Source organism: Podarcis liolepis (assembly GCF_965112155.1).
Source record: "Podarcis liolepis genome assembly, chromosome: 2".
NCBI lineage: Eukaryota > Metazoa > Chordata > Lepidosauria > Squamata > Lacertidae > Podarcis > Podarcis liolepis.
In genome coordinates, this window is record NC_139555.1 from 52,410,095 (window position 1) to 52,431,860 (window position 21,766).

A 21,766-nucleotide genomic window follows, 5' to 3' on the forward strand; every position below is an offset into this window, starting at 1 on the left:
GACATCCTTCTGTGGGATTCTGAAGGTGAAATTCAGGTGACCTCTCCCTCATTACCCCCAAGCTGGGCACATTAAAACCTAGAGTCCAGTTTGGCCACAATGACTGTCCTTGCCACAGAGATTGCAGCTGGAGAACAACAGAAACATGCAGCCCTTTGCGAAAGCAACATGAGCTTTGAATATAGAGTTAGATGAGTCAGAATTCACCAACAAAATGTATGAAAACCCTTAGTTTGCTTTTCTCGTTCCTGCTCGGGGAATGCCCTGACCGTGAGCCTTGGAACAGTGCACAGGCCAATCCTGAACCTGGAAGCAATCAATCTCCTTGGCAGGAACAATGTGTTTTATTTATCAGTCTTGCCAATCCCCGGGACTCCTGCAGCGAGCGAGACTTTCTATTATTAATAATCCCGAGGAGCAGTATTTTAAAATTTCATGATCTGCACTTTTTTTTGCACCACCTGACCTACAACATATTATATACTCCTTGGCGGCAAAGCGAGAATTACATCAGGGCTACATATCCTTTCCTGAAATGAATAATTTAGGAGCATTCACGATGCCCAGCTCTGTTAAATGTTATCGCTCTATCCTGGGCAAAGAAGGAAAGGAAGAGTTTTAAGTGCAAGCATAAATGATCCTGGATTTCCTCAAGTGATGGAAGGATTCTGAATAATTACAAATCAGAGTGCTGGGTCTTCTTATTCTTCAACATGGAAAGCAAGCTATTGTAATCCTTTTTAAAGGTCTCCTATCTTCTTTCACTCATTTGGGTTTCCATCAAAGGGCTATCAAAGGAACGTCCTTGTTTTGACCTTGTTCATTGGTCCATTAGTACTGTTGCTTTTTAATTGGGAGACTTCTCCAAGGCCCCAGAGCTCTTTCCAAGCCCTGCTAGCTGAGAGCTTTCAAGTGGAGAATACGAGAAAGCCTTATCCCTTCCCCGGGGAAATGGAGTTGCGGGCTGGACACGATCCTGCCCCGTGCGCAGGGGTGTGGCTAGCCCCTGCATCATAGGGAGCCCCCCCCTCCATGACATATCCTAGGCCAACCAATCCGGTTGGCCAGGGGGCGTGGTGTGCAGCATTTAAAGCAGCCCGCGGGTGGGAACTTGCCTCCTTTTTCTGGTTCGAGTTGGTTTCCATCGACGGGGCTCTCCCTACTGGTGTTAACCTTTTTGAGACTTCCTGCAGGTGGGCAGGAGTCAGATATAGTCGGTTCGGTTCCAGTGCCTAAGCCAATACCACTCACCTTCTGTACCCAATAAAGTTGCGGCCCTTTTTAGCCCATTAACCTAAAATATTGGTGTCAAGTGTCTTTATTCCAACATAGGGGGAGGGTTCGGGGCCTTGCCATGCAATTGAGCTCATTGCTACAAAGCTGGTTATCTGTTGCTAGTCGTGGGGCAAACTGCTCCCCCAGTCAGAACTAAGCTCAGAAAACTCAAATATCTACCCTCCACAAAGCTGGAAAATAAAATCTGAGCCAAACACTCTTAACCACCCCCTGCTCCAGACTGCTGTTCTATTGTGGGTGTACAAAGTAATACGTTGTGGTCCTAGTTACAGTGCCCCCCTACTTCTATGTGAGGTGTGGAAACCATGTGCTGCCAGCCTTTTAAGCCTTGCTGCCAGACTGGGCAGGGCAACAGCCGATGCTTGGCCAGCCAGCAAGGCACCACCCTCCACTGGGGCTTCCTTTTGGCCCATTCACAATTGCCCTCTTTGGTGAGAAGACCGCTCCTTGCCACCACCGGCCAAGGGGAATTCCCCAACAGTGGCTGGCAAGTGAGCAAGCTCTAGTTGCTGGGGACGAAGGCAGAGCACGAGGAGGCCGCAACTGTTGCCCCCCGTAGATACGTTGAGCGGCCATTGTTGATGCATTAATAGTTCATTTGAAGTGGATTTATACTGGATTGTCCAGACATCACCCCACTTTTCAGTTGTTCTGCGATGCTCCCCCAGTGTTCCCGCATTATTGCAGCAACACTTCATTGTCTGTGTTCCCTCCCTGCTACTCCCCCACATTAAGCTACCGTACTGTCATTTGTGTACTTTTTATGCTTTTATGGCCAGGCTGTGGTTGCCTGTGCTAAAGCATTGCTCATTTCCACAAAAATATCCCCCTCTTCAGGGATGCCAGTGTCTGGCATCATCAGGAAGCATGTTGGAATGGGTTAGAAGCAGATACATTTTGGCACCTTGCAGAGGTGCTCTTATGCTATGGTGCAGTAAAAGTGTGACTCTATAGAGAGCTGGAAGAGTTGTAGCATAAACAGTTATGGGATTTTAGCAGGAAACCAAGGGGAAGCTGAAGCCATATAACCACCCTGAAGTTTTTGCAGGTACAATTGGCATTGAAAATGCGATTGCATACAGCCACCCTGATAGCATCATGAGCACAAATGATAATGCACAATAAAAAGAACATCTGGAGGGGCCCTTAATGTAATCAAAAACACAAAGGAGAAATCCTTGCATGGTGGAACGTTCTTAGAGCACCCTGTTGCATACAATCCATAGTTCTGAGACTATGAAGTAGGTATAATTTAGCAAGTTGTGAAAAGGAGAAAGGAGAGGTTGCTTGTGAAGGATCCAGGGTGGAGTGAGACTTGCCAGCCCCTCTGGGATTGTTGATGGGAAGGGCAGAGGACTGCAGCTTCAGAATGAGATTGAAGTACATGCCTTTGGACCTCATCACCATCAGCTAGTTAGCAGGGGCTCAGGTGTTAGTGGAGACTGGCCTGCAGGTAGGACACAAACTAGCTCTGAGGGAATCCTGCAAAGTATATGGGAGACATGCAAGAATGTGGGACTCCTTTTTGAACATCACACAGTACTGAGGCCTTTAACCGAGTCAACAGGGAAGTAAGATCTAGAGTTGGAGTCAAGTGATGTGACATTTAAGCCTTATTAATGACCATGATTTTGGAATGACACTAGTTTGGCTCAGTGAGTATTGAAATCAGGCTGAACTGCAGATCTCTTGGTGACTATAGGCAAGTCACTATCTCAGTCTCCATTCCTTGATATGAAGCATTTCTGTCTCATATTAGTCACCGTAGAACCTTCTTGGAGAGGTTATAGCAGAAGTCATTAATGTTCTTTCCTTCAAAGAGGAGCAGAAAACCTCTTAGATAATAGTCCTTAATTTAGCCTGGCCTGTTTTTATATCTAGGTCAACCCAAGTTTATTTTTGTGAATGACATGTTCTTGTTCTTTTTACCTACCCAATGGTTCTGTAAAGGGGAGTTTAGCAAACATTCCACGTGTTACTCAGCAGCAGGGACCCACACCTGTTCTTGAGCATCTGGTGCAATGTGTCTTGTGGGATCTCCTGCCTAGCGTCAGATGTCACACTAGGAGCATACGAAGAGGAAGCCCAGAACATTTGTCCTATCCTGATCCTGTTTCTTTTGTAACACCCATGACTTCTCCTCCTGTGAGCTGGAGCACTTCGTAGCCTAAGTTCATAATAAAACACTTCCATCATAGGTGAGGTTCTCTCCTTCAAGTCTCATGCTGAAACAATCCCTTATGTTTTGTGGCTCCTTGTGTGCACGTTAGCTTCAGTTTCTACCCGGCTATTCATAACTTCATTTTTATTAGGTTCTTTCAGGGAGCATTTTAAGTTCTACCCTTCTGCTTCAAGGGTGTTGGGCAGGTGTTAATTGTTTTGCCTTGTTTGAACAGCCTGGGCAGTATCTAAAGGGAATCAGTAGAGTGAGCACATACAACATTATCGTCTAACCATTGGGCTCCGTCTCTGGAGGGGCACTGCTGTGAGATCGGAAGAACATAGGGGCTTAGGGAGCTGCCTTACAATGAGCTCCATCTACTGCAGAGTTGCCTATTTTTATTTATTTCATAAATGTATATACCGCTAGATCGTAGTTTACAAAAGCGGTTTACAAAAAGAATAAAACAATAAAACTATTGGTGAAAACAGCTACTCAAAACATTCAAATAATAATTACAAGAAAGCCTAAAAGACATGGAGCACATGCTTGCACTGACTAGTAGTGGCTCTCCAAGGTTTCAGGCAGCCAGACCTGGAAATGCTGGGGACTAAACTGGGTCCCACCTGCAGGCAAAGCAGATGCTTTAATGCTGAGCCTTTCCCTAGGGAGGAGAAATGGAAGTATTGCCTGCTGGATCAAGTTTGGGAAGTGGGAAGACAAAATGGGTGGTGGATGAACGGAGTGGGACATAAGAGGATCTCCAGGTTGCAATTTGGCGTGCTCATGCTGGTTGCAGATGAGCTACTGAATGTCAGGAACGGAGCCATTGGAATCCATCAGGCATCATCAAGTGTCATATTAGCACCTCTCCCGCCCCCAGGACTAACGGTGGGATGATGAACAGCTTGAATGAAAGGGGGGGGGGGGAAATACAACACTCTGAGATTTATTACATTTGGTTTCCTTAAAGGGAATTCTTCTGGAATGATTAATTAAGTTCCAAGTGAGAGATCTGAAAATAATTTGATTCTGCAAATGTATGTGTGTACATGATATACGGGCTTTGAGAAATCAGGTCTAATAAGAGAGAACGGTAGCCGCATTTATTTATTTAACTTAAAACCGTGCTAGTCCATTTTCTATAAAAATATTCACAGTGTGTCTTTCAAAAGCAGTACATTAACACGGTATGATACAAACAGCAGACAGAAAAAATAAACTACGGTGAATAAAACTCATTAAGATCTTAAAAAGCAGAGGAGCAGAGAGCAGTAAAATCTATAGGAGCGGCAGTAAAATAATTTGTAAAAAAACAATGAGCCTGCTAAGAGCCTTGAAGAACAAAGAGATTTTTATGGAGGCAATGAGCTAAAAGTATCAGGGCTTCCACAATTGGTTGGGGGAATAGTATTCTGTATTCTTTACTGATGAATATGAGGTTCATGAAACTAGTTTTGGAAGGTTCAAAAGACCGATGATAGCTCATAATCCCTCAAGAACAGAATTCCGCTGGTAACATTTATTCCCTGTCACGAGAACAGGGAATAAGATCAGGTACAACTCCATGCATGTGCTTCTGGTTTATATTGCTTCCCAACCCCCCAGAGGAGTGTATACTTGAGGAAGGCTCCGAACTGTTTGCATGTTGTAGGAAAATTAACTGTGTGAGATGGACCACCATGTCTGTTCATTGATGGGAATTGGATATAGGTAAGCTGGCAGCTGCTGTAAGTTGAATGTATATAAACCTGCTCACAACAGAAAACATTGTGGGTTATAATGGTAGCAAGGATGGCATGCTAAATACAAGTGTACAATACTATAGAGAAATTTTAATGGAGACCAAATGTAACTGAATGGAAGGAAAGTTCAATAATTAAATTCTGTTTAGGCACTTTAATTATAAGGATAATATGAGCATGCAGCACACCTACAAGTCCAGGGTGAGGCAAGTTCCTTGTGCTCTCATGTAAATTACAGTGAATCTGGGTTGTTGAATGGATCTGGCTAGCAGGCGGGATCCTGAGTGACCCTTTTGACTGGTAGGCAAGGCATCTGACATTATAATATAGTGGTTATCAGTCATCTGATGTCAGATGACACACGGTCAGAAGACCCTTTTCAAACACTAGTTTGAATTCAGAAAAAGATGCTGATTTTTCAGTTTGATAAAGATGTGACTCCTTGATGCAAAGGAAGTATTAATCTCCATAGCTGCTTCTTAACTGTGACATTTCTCACACTTAACATAATATATGATGTCAGCCTGGCAGAACAAATGACCCATGAGCTAGAGGTCCACACCAGTGTGCTAAATGGTAGAAAGTGTGCAAATGGTAATGAAACATTTGGGGAGGGGTGTCAAGGCATAACTCCTTCTTATGAATGCATTTGATGAAGCAGACGCTTTGCCACACACATTTATGCAGTTCAGTTTCTGCTGTAATTAGGCAGTTTCTTCATGCAGGAAATTGAAGCATTAATTAAAGGCCCTGAGTTCAACAACAGTCTATAAAACAAAAGTTCATCTAAACATGTGCAAATGCACCCCCCTCGCTGTTCAACAATCTACAGATGTGGTCTGCCTTTCTAAGTCAAAGGCAAGCTTTCAAGCTGCCAACTCCTTCTTGAGAAATTATTCGCTGGCTATATGCTCTCTAAACATACGGTTACATACGCTTCAGGTTACAGACTCCGCTAACCCAGAAATAGTACCTCGGGTTAAGAACTTTGCTTCAGGATAAGAACAGAAATCGCGCAGCGGCAACGGGAGGCCCCATTAGCTAAAGTGGTACCTCAGGTTAAGAACAGTTTCAGGTTTAGAATGGACCTCCAGAACGATTTAGGTTCTTAACCCAAGGTACCACTGTACTTGCAACGTGTGCAAAATTCAGTCCTGGTGTGACGCATTCCCAGGTTAGTGTGCGTAGGAGCCTTAGTACATCTTGTATCTCCTTGATTTCCAAAGTACATTAATAGATGCTTGATGTCCTTGAGTATGGGAGGGAAGTCCTCCTGTATCGATTCCAATAGGTCATCTACAAACCAGATATAAATTAAACAAGGGAATAAAAGATTTAAAGGGAGACTAAGGGATTAAACCTGGAAAGGAGTCAGGCACTACAGAGGGAAAATGGATGCTCTGGCAGAGCTTCTGCATTGCATTTCATGATGAGATAGTGGGAAATGTGCATCCACACGCTGCAGAGCTGCAAGGGCCTGGGTGATATGCCTGATTGGTTTAGAAATAGAACACAGATGCATTTTCTGAAGAACATTACTTAGCAGGTGCTAATGGGACACTTCTATAATTAATGGTCCGGGCTGCACAAAGGGCATGGAGAAAACAAATGGAACGCTGCCTTAGGGCCCAGCTAGGAACAGAAGACACTGCAGCAAGGAACAAAGCATGAGAGAGGGATGTGAACACTGCTTGTTGCCTTTACGGCTGGCATAACCAGCAGGCAAGACTGCAGAGGTCAGAGATCTTAATGGTATTTCAAAAGCTCTATATTTTGGCCATCTGTGGTTTTTTGTTGGGGAGTTTTTGGGTGCAGATTCTGCACAAATAATCTCCACATGCAACGAGCAGTGTGGAATTCTCTTGTTTTGTCAAATCGTTCTTAATAAAGGATAAAGCTCCTCTCATGCTACGCTACCTGTCAGACCACATAGTGTGGTGGTGCTCTCAACAAGCTATTCCCTACTGATGTTAAAAGCAAGACAGGGTTGTTCCTTCAGATATTTGGATCCTCCGCCATTAAGTTTGTTTGCAAATGGCAACGTGCCAATTACATTTCTGCAGCAGTATTTTAGGGCCTGTGGTTCATATGGAAGACACTTAACTATGTTACAGCTGGTTTCAAGTATACGGCTGTCTGATCTACAGTACTGGGAACAGCTACATGTAAGCTAGGGGAAATGAAGTCGAAAGCATGTCAGCAACACATATAAGGCAACCTGCGTTTTCAGGGTCAATCTGATGCATGCTGGAGTCAGGATTATCATGCTCATTCAGAATGCTAAAGTCAAAGGCCAGGGGTTGACTAGACAAATGAGAATAAGGCAGTACTGGATAGTTACTACTAAAGTGATGCAAGTTGTCAGGATCCACATGAGTACCTGCTCAGTATATGAAGGTTTGCAGTCTGTGATGGATTGGTGGTGATAGAGGTTTTTCTTACTGGCAGACTCCCTTTGTGAAGAAGAGGTCCCTTTTAAAAGAATGTCAGTAGGCTGCCACCAGACAGGATAAACATCCAGCCCCACCCTCTGGTTTGTCTAACTGCTTGGGGGACTTTCTGCTCCCCTACATCCAGCCCAGCTCTTGGAGTTTAAAAATATGCTTTGAAATTGCTCTCCCAAAGAACACAGAACTCTGCATGGCTTTCTGCTTGTGGTTCAGAGTCCCCAGCTCCACCACCCAAAGAGGAATCTGACTCCTGGCCCCTGACAAAACCAACAGATGAATGTTCAAATCTTTGCTTAATCCTTTTCATTGTTGTTTTACACGCCTTCTGACTTCTGATCTGGATGCTGCCATTAGCGCAGAACGAGTGAGATCCTGCCTGCAAATAACCGCTCTGCTCAGAGGTGTGCCCACTTGCTGCCAGAACAAGTTCAAAATGTTACTGTTAGCATTTCATGGATCAAAACAGAACAGGGCCTACATCTGAGTAGCTGGGCATAGGATTGCACTGCCAATTAAAAAGCAGATAACTTCAGAGTGGCAGGAGGGAGACCAGTTACGAAGGGGCAGGGCAAGGGGAGAATTATTGATTGATGATTTTTAATTATAAGCCACCTTTCATCAACGAATCACAGGGCGAATTATAAAATATGACAGAGAGGAGATTGCTGTCAGTTCATCCTACTTAAATCTCTCAGCATACTTCTCTCTCTCTCTCTCTCTCTCTCTCCCTCCCTCCCTCCCTCCCTCCCTCCCTCCCTCTCCCATTTGCTATCTCTCTCTTGGCAAGGTGAGACATTGAAAATGACTTCCTTGTTGATAAGTCCTAGTGGTTCACTCCTTATCAGTGCTCACTCTAAGAGCTCCTTTTTCAGAAAAAAACGAAAAGGATCAGCAGTCACTCCTGTGAGTTCTCAGTTGTAGGTGAGAAGGGTGGGCTACTGACGATAAGAGCTTTTCCGGCGCGTGGGTTTTAAAACGATTCAAGTGTTTGGAACAAGGTGAAAGCAAGTAGCCAGCCATGCTGCTGAGGGAGGTTCTTATGAACAACACCATGTAAATCTATAACACAAATCCTGGATGGAAAATAAATACTTGCTTAGTTATTCACACAGTGGTGTTCACTGCTGGGAAAAAAAAAAAGACTTTCTCCTCTCATATATATTTAATTTTATTTTCCCTTTCAGCTAAAAATGGGCTCCCAAGGTGACCCACTGAAATTAAAATGCAATACAAAACACAATGAAGACCTGGGAAGCATGTGTGTATTGTATAAGTGAACCAAAATGATCAGCATTAAGGCTGGCTGCTCTTTGGGGTGGGGAGTCAAGGAATATGGCAGACAGGACCCAAATTAGTTTTAAACAAGAGCGGAGGAAGAAGGATCTATATCAGGGATGGGGAAGCTTTTTGAACCTGAGGACCACATATCCTTCTGGACAACCTTTCAAAAGTCACATGCCAGTGATAGGCAGGGCTAGAGGCAAAAGCGAGATGAGCGAAACATGCAAATTTGCCTTTGAACATTAAGCTAGTTTCGCCACACTCTCATATACCCATCTCTATCTTTCATCTGGACAAGCAAGTTCAGTGACATGCACCAACCAGGCCAAAATGCTTGGGGTATGAAGCAGGGAAGGCTGTTGCCTGTGGAGAGGAGGTGCAGCCTCAGAAGAATTCTGAGGGCTGGACAGAAATGTATGGAGGGCCGCACCTGCTCCCCAAGCCTGCGGTTCCCCACCTCTGGTCTATATGGAGCCTTAAGGCTTAAAATGGAAGATCTCTGTTCTCTGACATCTTTCATCTATGAATTTCTGCACCTCTGGTCTCTATGGAGGCAGGAAAGACACAGTGCAAAGAGGCCAGGATATGGTTTAGTTGCACTACATGTTATGGAGGGGAAGAAGGGGACTCAGCAAAGAGGCCATCTCCACCAGTAGCTCCTTGTAACGTTTGGTTCCAACCTTAATTAGACTGCAAATTTTCAGCACTGTTCTGGATTCAGATTGCTGAAATATCCACAGAGGGCAGAGCAGTAAATGAAAAATATACAATAGGATGCAGTTTATTAGGAAGACAAAGCTGGAGATGACAGATTATTACTACATTTGCACCCCACCTTTCTTCAGAAGAGCAGAAGGTGGCATAGATGATTCTCCCCTCTTCACTTTGTCTTCATAACAACCTTGTGAGGTTGGATGCACTGAGATACAGTAACAGTTCCATGGTCACCCAGTGAGCTTCAGGGAGATAGGTTTTTGAGAGCAGGTAGATGGAAAGAGTCAGTTGGAATGATGCTGGCTAGCATTGCCAAGTGGTTGCAAGGCTAGCGCCACAATCTGGATCCCAAGTAACTTGAACAGTATCAAGAGTGTGGAGCACCCAGATCTTCCATGCCGCAAATCGCCCTGGCATGCTGTTTCTGCATAGCTATCTGGGGGAGAGAAGACGCAGGCTTCTGTTGAGCCGTAAGCAGATCCTACCACATGTAGGATGCTCATGCACTTAAAACAAACATTCCATCTTTCAGAGTTGTGAGGTTTTAATGATGCACTTAGTTGACCTCCTCCTCCTTGCTTTTTACAAATAAAAATTATGCTGATTGCAGTATACATGAGGTTATCTGAGGAGAGGGTTTGTGGGAAAGTAACATTTCTGCCAACAAAACCGTGCTTGCTTTGTTCTGAAAGCTTAAGATGTCAACATTTGCTCCTAGGTGATTGTGAAAACAAGAACAGAATATCAACCAGACCAGAAGAACAAAGGAAAACTCAGAGTGCCCAAAATTGCTGAATTCACAGTCAGTTTCACTGATGGTGTAACAGAAAGATTAAAGGTAAGAAATGCTAATTGCTAACTGGCTATATTCAGTGCTAATTACCATGGAATAATTAATAGATGACAGTTGCCTTGATTCTGGTTTTAAAATAGCACAACTTGGTCCCATAGTCCATTATGTTGGGGTCATGGGATTAGAATTCTCAACGTGATTTTGTTCTTTGGATTTATTATTATTTTCTTACATTTATATCCCACTTTACTTCCATTGTGGAACCCAAGGCAGTGTACATGGAGGGTTCTCAGGTGGCCACTCTTCCAAGCACTGGCCAGACCTGCTCTTCTTTAGCTTCAGCTTCAAGTTGTCAGCCTTCAGCCCCTACTCCAAGACCTAGGCAGGGACTAGGTAAAGGTAAAGGTACCCCTGCCCCTACGGGCCAGTCGTGACCGACTCTGGGGTTGCGTGCTCATCTCGCTTAAGAGGCCGGGAGCCAGCGCTGTCCGAAGACACTTCCGGGTCACGTGGCCAGGCAGGGACTACAGCTGCACAAAAGCAGCTGTGGGGTGGGGAGGAGATTGGATCAGTCATGACATGGGGGAAAGGGGTTCAGCCCACCCCCCATACTGTGGTCCCAGCTGCTAGCTCCCTCCAGCTGCTGCTAGTCACAGAAGGGGGAGAATATGAGCACAAAAATGTTTTGTGTAGGGCAAGGGAGAGGAGAAATGACCCTTCTCCTCCTGTACTGCAACCCTGATCCAGATTACCCCTCCCTTTGGCTGCTTTTAGAGGACCAAACTGACATTGGAAGCAAGCAAGGATCTTGTGGCACATTAAAGACTAGCACATTTGTGATGACATAAGCCTTTGTGGACCACAACTCGCATTAACAGATACATTGCAAGATCCAATCCCAGAACTCCAACATAACATGACGTGTGGCCCTCAGTGCTGGTCCAAGGTGTTTGATTTTGCTTCCCTTCCCAAACATGGAAAGTGAAAGGTACTTGGCTTTCACAACACACTTCCAGAATTAATTTTTTTCGTGAAAGAGCCAGACATTAGCTCTAATGTCGATCTTACAGATGCTTTTCAGAGCAGGTGGTTGAGTGATCCAGTGAGGAAACTGTGTGTGAAGGTCAGGGTGGGCCTTTTTAAATGGCTAGGGAGCAAAACCAATCGAAGCCTGCAGGCTCAATTGGTCCTGCCCCCTGAGGAGCGCCTGCCCCAGAAGCTGCCTGCCATTGGCCAATTTGGCAGGTGGGATCAATTCTCCTGACTGGCAAAGAAGCCCGTTTTTGACCCCTGCCAACCAAGAGAAGAGTCTGCACAACCCTCCTCTGCTGGGTCAGTGTTCGGGGTGGCCAGTGGCCAGCCTGCAATGCTGTTTGTAGCTTTAAAGTGGTAAGCAGACTTCTCTGACTTCCTCTATGCCAGTGATGGCCAAACTCGGCCCTCCAGCTGCTTTGGGAATACAATTCCCATCATCCTTGACCACTGGTCCTGTTAGCTAGGGATGATGGGAGTTGCAGTCCCCAAACAGCCGGAGGGCCAAGTTTGGCCATCACTGCTCTATGCTATGCCATAATCAATACTAAAACTGTAAAGCTGTGCCAGAGCAAAGAAGGTTCCCCAATTATCCTGGTGCTGCTGCAGATGATGTCATAATTCCTGCTCTGGAAAAACACACCCTGGAATTGCACTTCCTTGCATTCCACCTCCCCTGCACTGCTGCTGAGATCAACGAAGCATCAGATTGACTACAGAAAGGAGTTCTCCCTTTGCTTTTTTATGAGTGCAGTGGTAGAATCAACTCTTTCCCCTCCTCAACCTGACAGTTTCATTTCCAAGCCCTTTCCTTTCTCCATAGTCCATATGATTTCTATTCCATGCCTCTCAGTGTCACTTATTAATCGCCCATCATAGCAACTGCCAGCAGATAAGGTTGTAAGCTTCTCCTGCCTGTTTTTCATAAGGCTCACATGCACCATATTAACTCTGCGGTATTATTTCCTGACCAAAATGAGCTGAGATAATAGATTATATTTTATTGCCTTCTGTACTTCTCCTGTACTGAACCCAGTGCATATTTTAGGCAAGTTATTAAATATACCTCCCTCTGGTTATGTGCATATCTATTATCTAGAGCTGATGAAATCATCTTGCATTTGTGTTTTTGTAGCGGGAAGGAAAAGAGTAAAATGCTTAAGTTTTATTAACTCAGCTTTTGGTGATGGGTAGATAGATATAGTCGTAGAGACATTACAAATGTGATCATCATATTTTCTGTTGCTGGGTGGATGCTCTCTCAATGGCCCTCCAGTGAGCAATGTACTAGAAATTTCATTTCCACCTTCCTGTAATATTACAGTAAAATATGAAACGCTTATACATACACAGAGGCCATGCCTTCATCTTCTCTAAATTGGAGTATGATTTGGCTCTATAGATTTTCTAGGCCAAATGAGCCATCATCCCATTGACTGGAATAGGAGTGACAATAATCCAAGCTTTCTAGAGAGATCCCTGAGTGAAGGGGGGGGAAGGGAAGAGATTTTTCTCTTAAAGTTCACAATGATATGATTTTGAATTTGATTAGGGGTGCAATTCCGGACATATTTTACTGAGAAACATGCCCCCCATGCTTAATGGAACTTACAAGTAGGAGTGTATGGAATGCAGCGGCGTAGCGTGGGTTGTCAGCACGCGGGGCAAGGCAAGTAATTTGTACCCCCTAACCCCTAACCTGCTGCCGCTGCCAGCTTCTTCTTGCTGCTACCTGGTCTGGTCTGGTGTGGTTCTCTCCCGCGCTGGGTGGCCGCTGCACTGTCCCTCCTCCAGATAGTCCCTCGCTCTCTCTCTGCACCGCACGCCTGGCGCCCACCTCCTCCACAATGGGCGGCAACCCAGCGGCTCGGATCGGATTTGCACAGCCAGCACTGCAGTGAGAGAGAGTGAGTGAGCCAGGTAGGGGCAGAGAGCTGCGAGTGCGAGCGCCCCCCCCCGATGTTGCGCCCGGTGCGGCCGGCACCCTCTGCACCCCCCACGCTACGCCACTGATGGAATGGCATCCTTAGTTGTGCTTACGTGCAGCTCTAAATCATTTCCAGCTCTTGTAAGAGAATCCTGAAAGACAGTGTCAGTAGAAGATAAAAAAGGAAGGGACTTGCTTCTGGCTTTTCCTGCCATGCCATTGCCAAGTGAGCAATACCACTTCAGGGGATCAGTGATGTAGGAATACTGCAAAGTCTGCCTCTTCTCCGTTACCATGAAGGGAAAGGAGCAGCTGACATTGCTTCACCTCTTCCTGATGAGCTGTTGAAGCCTTTCCCCCTCCCTCTCTTGAGAAAATGGTTGCCAGGGTTCTCTGCACTCTGCAAAATATTCTGCACCAAGAAAAGCTGCATTCAAGCCTGTCTGAAATATGCAAATCAAGACAAATGTTCAAATTTGCTTATTTTGCATAATGTGCTGCGGTGTTGTTATCAGGGCGGAAGGGCAGGAACTCTGGAGGGTTTTCATGCTCCCCTGACTCCTGGAGTTCTTTTTCAAGCTCCCTGTGCCTCTGGGCCTTCAGAAATTTCAGCTGATGGTACTTATGCATTGTCAAGCATATCTCTGCTTTCAGAAGCATGCCGTTTTTCAAAAAACCCAAACCTGAGGCTTTGCACTCACAATTACAGGGTGTGCTTCATGTGCACGTTTCATGGCATAGACACTCCCTTAACTATTGCCTTCAAACAGCCTGACATACAAGAATGGCTATATCTTTTATTTAGAAAACTCCACCCTTCGCAGAAGTGAAGACAGAAACCCCAAGTAAAGCTCCCAAAGCAATAACGTGAGAACCAAAAGTCTCTGAGAGCCTTTCATGGCTAAGAACGGCAGTTGTAGAAGCGGAAGTAGGTTTCATGCATTCCCAGGATGCAAATTGGCACCTTCGTTATATCTCAATCTGTTGGCTCTGCTGGAAGAAGAGCTTGCGGAAGCTAGGGAGGCAAAGCGAGAGGGTGTTTGCTTTCCAGTTTGTTTTCTTCCAAGTGTTTTGTGTCCAGCTTTTAAAATAAGTTTGTATGGTTTAGATAAAAAGAACACCAACAATAAAAACACACTTATTTGTATTAAGAGCATAGCAGCTTTTAAAACCAACATAAACTGATTGTCCAGAAAGAGAGAATTCCATAGCTGTGGTGCTACCACTGAGAAGGCCCTGCCACTGGTCTTCCCCTCCTTGAATCTCTGCTAAAGATGGGCCAGAGAAAAGGGCCTGTGACCCTAATCTTAAGATTGGCTGGTTCATAGGGGCAAAGCTGGTCCTTAAACTAACCTGACCCCAGGCTATTCAGGCCTCTAATTGTTAAAACTTAAGACCAACATTCACATTGACCCTGGAAACAAACTGATAGCCAATGTAATTAGTGCAAGATTGATGTCATGTGCTTCAACTGCCTTTTCCCTACCAGCGTTCTGGAGGCCCCCTTTTATACCACTGTCTTTAAAGGCGGCCCTGCAATGGTCCAGTCTGGATGTACATGGGCAGAACAAAGCATTACAAGAAGTGTGAGATCGCTGCTGAAACTGGCAGCTCTGTGTCAAATTCTTTCCTCCCTGCTCCACAGCACCTAGTGCAACTTGCCTTGATGTCCTTACGCCATGTGCTTTCTCGCCTCCACATCATTGGTTGCCCCTACTAGGGGCAAGGAAATAAGCAGCAGCATCACGCAAGGACATGGGCTAAATTGCAGTAGAAATTACAAAGAGGGAGAGGAGAGAGTCTAGCAAAGGGCTGTTTTCAGTAGCATCCCTTCCCCACCCCCGACTCCTGTTCCAGGACTAGAAAGATAAAATGGCAAGAAGGAAGTTTTGCTTTTCCTGGGAGGGTGGCTTCACCCTTGCAGGAAATTTCAGAACTGTATGTGCTTGGTAGGTAGCGCTGAAGATGACCTCTATCCTGTGCCCAGTGGCGATCATTTATTGAACAAGCTAATGAATGATTAGACATCCTTCTATCACGAAGAGGCTGGAGTTTTCCATAGAAGGGAAGCTTACGCAACTGCATCTGTCATCCATCTAGGATAGCACTGATATGATCTCTTTAATTGTGGTAGCATCTGACAGGAGCTGTTGTCCCTAGGCAACTGCTGTTCGCTCACTCTTCCTCTTGCTGAAATCTTGTGTAATTTCTGCTGCTTGTCACTTTTGAAATATGATACTATATTTTTCTTGTAGCTCAGCTCAATTACAGAGCATCCCGGAACTTTGACCAATTACTCTGCAACTGCATGACTCATCTTGTACATACATTATGACAAACATCATTGCTACTCTGCGTAGGTGGAGTACAAGAAAATGATGTTAAAATGACATTAAGGCCCAGCCACCAATGCCCCAAAGTAATTTCTTTCATTGCCGAGTTTGCCCTGCAGAAAGGCATGTCAAAATGTTCTTAATTTAGAATTCTTTACTCCTGCGCTGCAAGAATGCGCTTGAAAAGGCAGTCTAGAACAGAGATGGGGAAGTGAATAAAGAGAAGTTTTTCTCCCTCTCTCATAATACTAAAACCCAGGGCCATCCGATGAATCTGAATGTTGGACAAGTATCGTTTTGTCTGGCCTGAATCTCCCTTCTTCACACAGAACATCATTAAACGAATTCACTCCTGTAAGATGGCTGTCAACTTGGAGGGCTTTAAAAGAGGGTTAGAAAATTCATGCAAGACAAAGAACATACCTATGATGGCTGTTTTCTACCTGCACTGTCAGAGAGATAATGCTTCTGAATTCCAGTTGCTGGGAATCACAAGTAGGGAGAGTGCTGTTGTGTTCAGAGTTTGCTTGTATGTTTCCCATAGACATCTGGTTGATTACTGTGATGCTGGATGAATGGGCCTTTCAGGGTTCTTAGTATGTTGGTCTCCAAATCCCATCAGCCTTAGCCACATGGCCAATGGTCAGGGTGCTCAGAATTGTAGTCCAGCACCATCTAGAAGGCCATAGCTTCCCCATCCCTGCTGAACAAGGTTTTTGTTCTTCAAAAATGTTCTACTTTACAAGGAACCCATTGAACAAGCCAGGCTGAACACACAGTGAACATACATTGGATACTCCAATTGTTGTTCATCTTACTCAGTGGCGTAGCATGGGTTGTCAGCACCCGGCAACCCAGCAAGGCAAGTAATTTGTGCCCCCTAACCCATGGATTTGCGCCCCTAACCCATGGATTTGCGCCCCCTAACCCTAACCCCCAGATGTTGCGCCCGGTGTGACCGGCCCCCCCTGCACCCTCCACGCTACGCCACTGATCTTAATTGAATCACTTTGGAGTTACTTGGTTTGGTTAGGGGTGCTTGAAGGTGTTTTGAGTCTTCTGAAAGCAGTTTCCTATGGTTCCCTGACCAACACTCCAAGGGTTTACACAGAAGGCACCAGAAATCTTTGATTCCCTTGACCCTTTGCATTGCAGGGGGTTGGACAAGAAGACCCTCAGGGTCCCTTCCAACTCTGAAATTCTATGATTCTATGAGCCGAACACATAGGCAATTTAGCTGTGCTGTTAAGCATCACCGTTACTAATCACTAAATCCTGTCAGAGCTGTTCTGTCAGCCTTGGTCTGCCCAGCTCCATGGTTTCTTGAATCATTTGAGGTGATGGCCTGCAGATTCCAGCCTTCACAGTATCTATTCTGGCCTTTTCCTCTTCTGGATCTTTCTTTCATAGAAGCCAAATAGTCAGGCCTCTGAACTTGATGTAAACGAAAGCCACAGTCTTGGGACAGATGGCAGCAATGTACTGAGACAGAATTTGGAGACACAGAAAGCTCCCTTGCCACGAATCAGACCACTGGTGCATATATCTCAGATTTGTCCACACTGACTAGCAAGCAGGGTTCTCTCCCAGCTCTAGCTGGAGATGCCGGAGACTGAAATTGCATGCAGAGCAGGTGCTCCATCACTGAAGGGTTAGAAAGCCCTTCCCTCTTTAGTCTTTGCTGTTCTGACTGGAGAGAAACAGAAATAGAAATAGCCTGGTATGAGTGAATTTTCTAGAGTCTTTTGCTTCAAACCAGGTTTCAAGGGGTGTCCTGAGAAGCAAATTATAATAGGCAGGCATCTCTCACTTTCATTCTGGTGTATGTTTCTGCCCTCCCATATCATTTGTTAGAATGTTGAACAATGGCAGTACTCCATTCAGGCATCCTTCAAGGGCGAACAAAATGGATGAGTCAATTATATAAGGAAAATACCCCTGAAGTGCAGGCTTGTGTGTTTTAATCTGTCTATTCAGTGCAACTCATTTAAACAAATAGTTACAGGCTCAGGCAACAACCGGTTCATGGTAGGAAAATAAGTTGATGCCATGACAACTATCAGGCCTTGTGCCCAATGCATTTGAGGCATAGAGATACTGCTGAAAAATCCTGTTGCTTCTGGAAGAGGGCATAATCAAACGAGCATAGACTGTCCCCTCTCACTTAGGTGAATTGTCAAGCACAGTTGGGTCACTTAAGCACAGGGGTTGTGTATTGTGTTCAGTTTTTCCAAAAATGTTATTCTAGGAAAGTTAGGGGCAAAGGGAAGGGGGTGAATGGCACAGAAAGGGCAGTGAGGCTACTGAACAGTAAAAAACCTGATCCAGTAATACTTTTCATGTTCTTTTTACTTCCTCATCCAACACATTTGTGGGTGACATTTGTTGTCACAAGGTGTGAGCCACTGGCTTTAAAAGGGGACCAGATATGATGGATAGATCAGCCAATGGCTACCAGTCATGATAAGTAAATATAAATTATCCATGTTTAGAGGCAATAATCCACTGAATACCCATTGCTGGGAGCTATGACCTTCATCCCCTACCTATGGAGTTCCCAGGAGCATCTGGGTGGCCACTGTGGGAAATGGAATACTGGTTTTGATGGGACACATTCCGTGCACATATTTTTTTGCAAAGCAATGCTCCTAATATAATGCGTTATTGTATGTTATTTTCACTAGTAAATATGTTTTTGTACGCATTGCTTGGCTGGCAAACTGCACAACAATATTTGGAGAAGTGAAAATTTTGCAGGAAGGCTGCACGTTGGTTTGTGTATTGCTTCGGAAAGTACAAATTAGGTGGATTCACCTTTAAAAGTGAGGTGAATCAAATTTATGCTCCATCCATAAAGCGGAGCCTATTGCCAGAGTTTCATGGCTTGGACTGGATGGCCTTCAGATGCCCTCCATGCACCTATGATAATGTGTTCAGTAGAAGGGAAATCGGTGTACCATCTGTGAATTCAGCTTTTTAAAAAGTTCTGCTTCATGACCTACGATGATATACACAGAGCAAAGTGCATTTGATTACATCAGCTTTTTCAAAACAAACAAACAAATCTAAAACATACTTCAGAGTACTGCCTTTGATTTCATTCCAAGTGAAAAGATCACTGGCTTTGGGATGGAGGAATGATTCCTCTGCATTTTTGATCTGTGTACAAGTTTCAGGCTTTTCCAGGGCTCTTGATATTGTGGCCCCACTTCTGAGGGATGTCGTACTAAATGTCAGAGGCACATGAACAACTGAAATGTTAAAATGTGATCTGAGGACAAAACCCCCTCAACCTCGGAAAATTCATCTTGGATTCGTATGGTTGCTTCGTTGCTCCAAATAGTGACGTGGCAGGAAGAAGCAATCCATGTTTGGGTAGTTTTATAATCTGTATAATGTGTATAACATATATAATGAAGGCCGGGTGTAGAGTAATGGAAGAGTCAAGTCAAACATTTGTAAATTAGCAGTCATTCATTTTTGCGTTCCTGTTTTAGCTGATTCAGTGCTGTGAAGTCGCACTCCCAACTGTGTTCTAAATGGATCTTTTGATTTCATAGCTGCACTTTATTGTTTTATTGGTGTCATATTTATTCTCACCCTACCTCGGCTGATTTGTCTTGTAATGCACACAATGAACTTGTGTTATCAATTGCACATACACACACACACAATCTGTTGATTCACCCTTGTTGCAAATATGAACCCCTTTCATGGCCAATGGTCAGAGTTGATGGAAGTTGCAGTCTAGCAACACCTAGAGGGCCACAGGTTCCCCACCCCTGCTGTAAGGTTTCTGAGGCAATGCCCCTATTCTCAAGATGCCACTGAAGGGTGCATACTTGCTACTACACTTGTGGACACCCCCCCATCTGTGCAGCTGATCTGTGATGAGGAAGAAGTTCAGTCTTCAAGTTGAGCATGCTCTGCTCAGGCCTCCTACTTGTGAGAGTTGCGAACTGTATGTTTGAGAGCTCCCCTGTTCGATTTTTGCATAACATACTTAAATTGTATTTCATTTATGTGAGGAAGGAGGCACTGGTCTTTGAAAGTTTATGCCATGATTAATGTGTTGGTCTTTAGAAGGTGCCACCAGACACTTTGCTATAGGTCACCCTTGCTGACTGGATTGTGTTGACTGCTGATTATTTCCCCTTCGTTTTATTACTATCATTTTGCAGCAACAAAAGCTTAAAATGGACTCCTTTCAGTAATTAAATCTGAGATTCTGGGAGATTGAGCAGTAATGCACCAGCAGCCAGATGTTGCAACTCATGAGCTTCCCTCGTGGCCACAGAGGATTCTAACTTCCCTAGACGTTTCTTTGCTGAGCTGTAGTCACTGTTGCATCTAAAAAGGCTCCTTGCAGCTCTGAGGCTTCTGTTAATGCAAAATCCCAGATGTAGCCAGGGTGGCAAAGTGCCACATTGCACAAGCTGATGGGAAGTTATGAGATGTCACTAATGAAAGGTCAGCAGCAGGATGATATGCCCCTATGCAGTAATCCCATTAATTGAATCACCTGCTCAAATTAGTGATTTGAAAGGCAAGTCAGCTCCAATTTTTCTCAACACGCTCCCCCCCCCTCCTAATGATCCACTTAAAAAAAAAAAAAGATAAAGCTTTTCTGCACCTGGGCATTAATTGGGAACATTGGCAGGAAATTCTTAGCAGGAAAAACAACAGATGCTTTTCAGATCTCAAAGACCAGAAACCCTGAATTTAGGGAGCAAACTGCATTGTTCACATATTGAGTTCAAACTACTCATCCACTTGTATTAAATCTAAAGGATATGTAATATTCTTGTCAGCTGCATGCATTGTAGACACTTTCCAGAGCCACAATAGTGGTCTTGGAGGAAAGCAGCTGTAATAATGACAACAAAAGACTCTCTGATATTATCTCCTACTAACAGTTATTAATGTTTCTCCTGTTAATAGTTACTAACACTGCCACAGAGATGACTGTGAGTAGCAGAAATAACCCTTTGATGCATGACAACAAGTCAGCTTCACAGAGATCCGGCATATTTGCATATTTCACAGCAAAAGTCACATGTCAGGTGGACAGTGTCTAGCTCTGGTATCCGTCACACCAACCGAGTAGATGGGCATGCTGAAGCCCTTAAGCTTCCACTCAAAAGACAGGTAATGCAGGGCCGGCTCACCCATGAGGTGGGCTAAGGCAGCTGCATCAAGCACAGAAACACAAGAGGGGGTGCTACCAGCTGAGAAGCAGCACCAGTAGGGGGAGCCATTTCCAGTGAAATCGCACTGAGAGCTCTCAAGAGCTCCACAAGATCTTGTGGGATCTTGCCGGAACCTATCGCTGCTGCTGCTGCTACTTTGTGGGAACCACCACGTGATCTGGGTAAGGGAGGCTTGGGGGGAGCAGGGTCTCCTTTTGTTTGTATGTTCTTATAGCTGCCTTTTTGACTTTGCCAGCAATGGGGCCTCATCCAGCCTGCAAGCCACTCACTGCTTTTCACTGTCCAGCTGCATTGTGGGAGTAGGAGATGAGACCCTGCAGGAAACAACTATGAGATGCTGCTGCTTTGTAGATATTCTCCTTGCCTCTTCCTAGTATGTAGTGCTATGATGATAAAAGCATAGCCACTGCACCAGGCCTAATGATCTACCTGTTGCCTGCTCAGGAGGCATAGGATTGCAGTCTTATTAGAATCATAGAGTTGGAAGGGACCCCAAGGGTTATCTAGTCCAACCCCCTGCAATGCAGGAATCTCAGCTGAAATATCCATAACAGATGGAGTATTATTGGAGTAAATGAGTTCTTAGATTCACCACCACCCAAAATAAATGTTGACTTCTTTCTCTCGACCCTTCATCCACACTATGGGTGGAATAGGAATAGCTCAGGAATAGGAAAATCAAACCCATTTCCACACTAAGAAATCAAATTTGCTAAGTAAGTTTAAAATGTGAAACTGTACCTGCACAGAATATTTTTGTGATGTAACCTGGCTGGCTAGATGTGTATGATTTATCTCCTATATTTTTTTCCCTGTAAAGTATG

General features: G+C 44.7%; 1 protein-coding gene across 2 annotated transcripts in view; it reads left to right on the plus strand.

Moving 5' to 3' along the window:
- The window catches only part of NSG2 (neuronal vesicle trafficking associated 2), a 50,250-nt gene that overhangs the window by 15,349 nt on the left and 13,135 nt on the right, over nt 1-21,766 (plus strand). For both annotated transcript variants that reach the window (XM_083484198.1, XM_083484199.1), the window contains exon 3: nt 10,366-10,485. In XM_083484198.1, the coding sequence (XP_083340324.1) occupies nt 10,366-10,485 (120 nt within the window). The remainder of the gene's footprint in view (nt 1-10,365; nt 10,486-21,766) is intronic.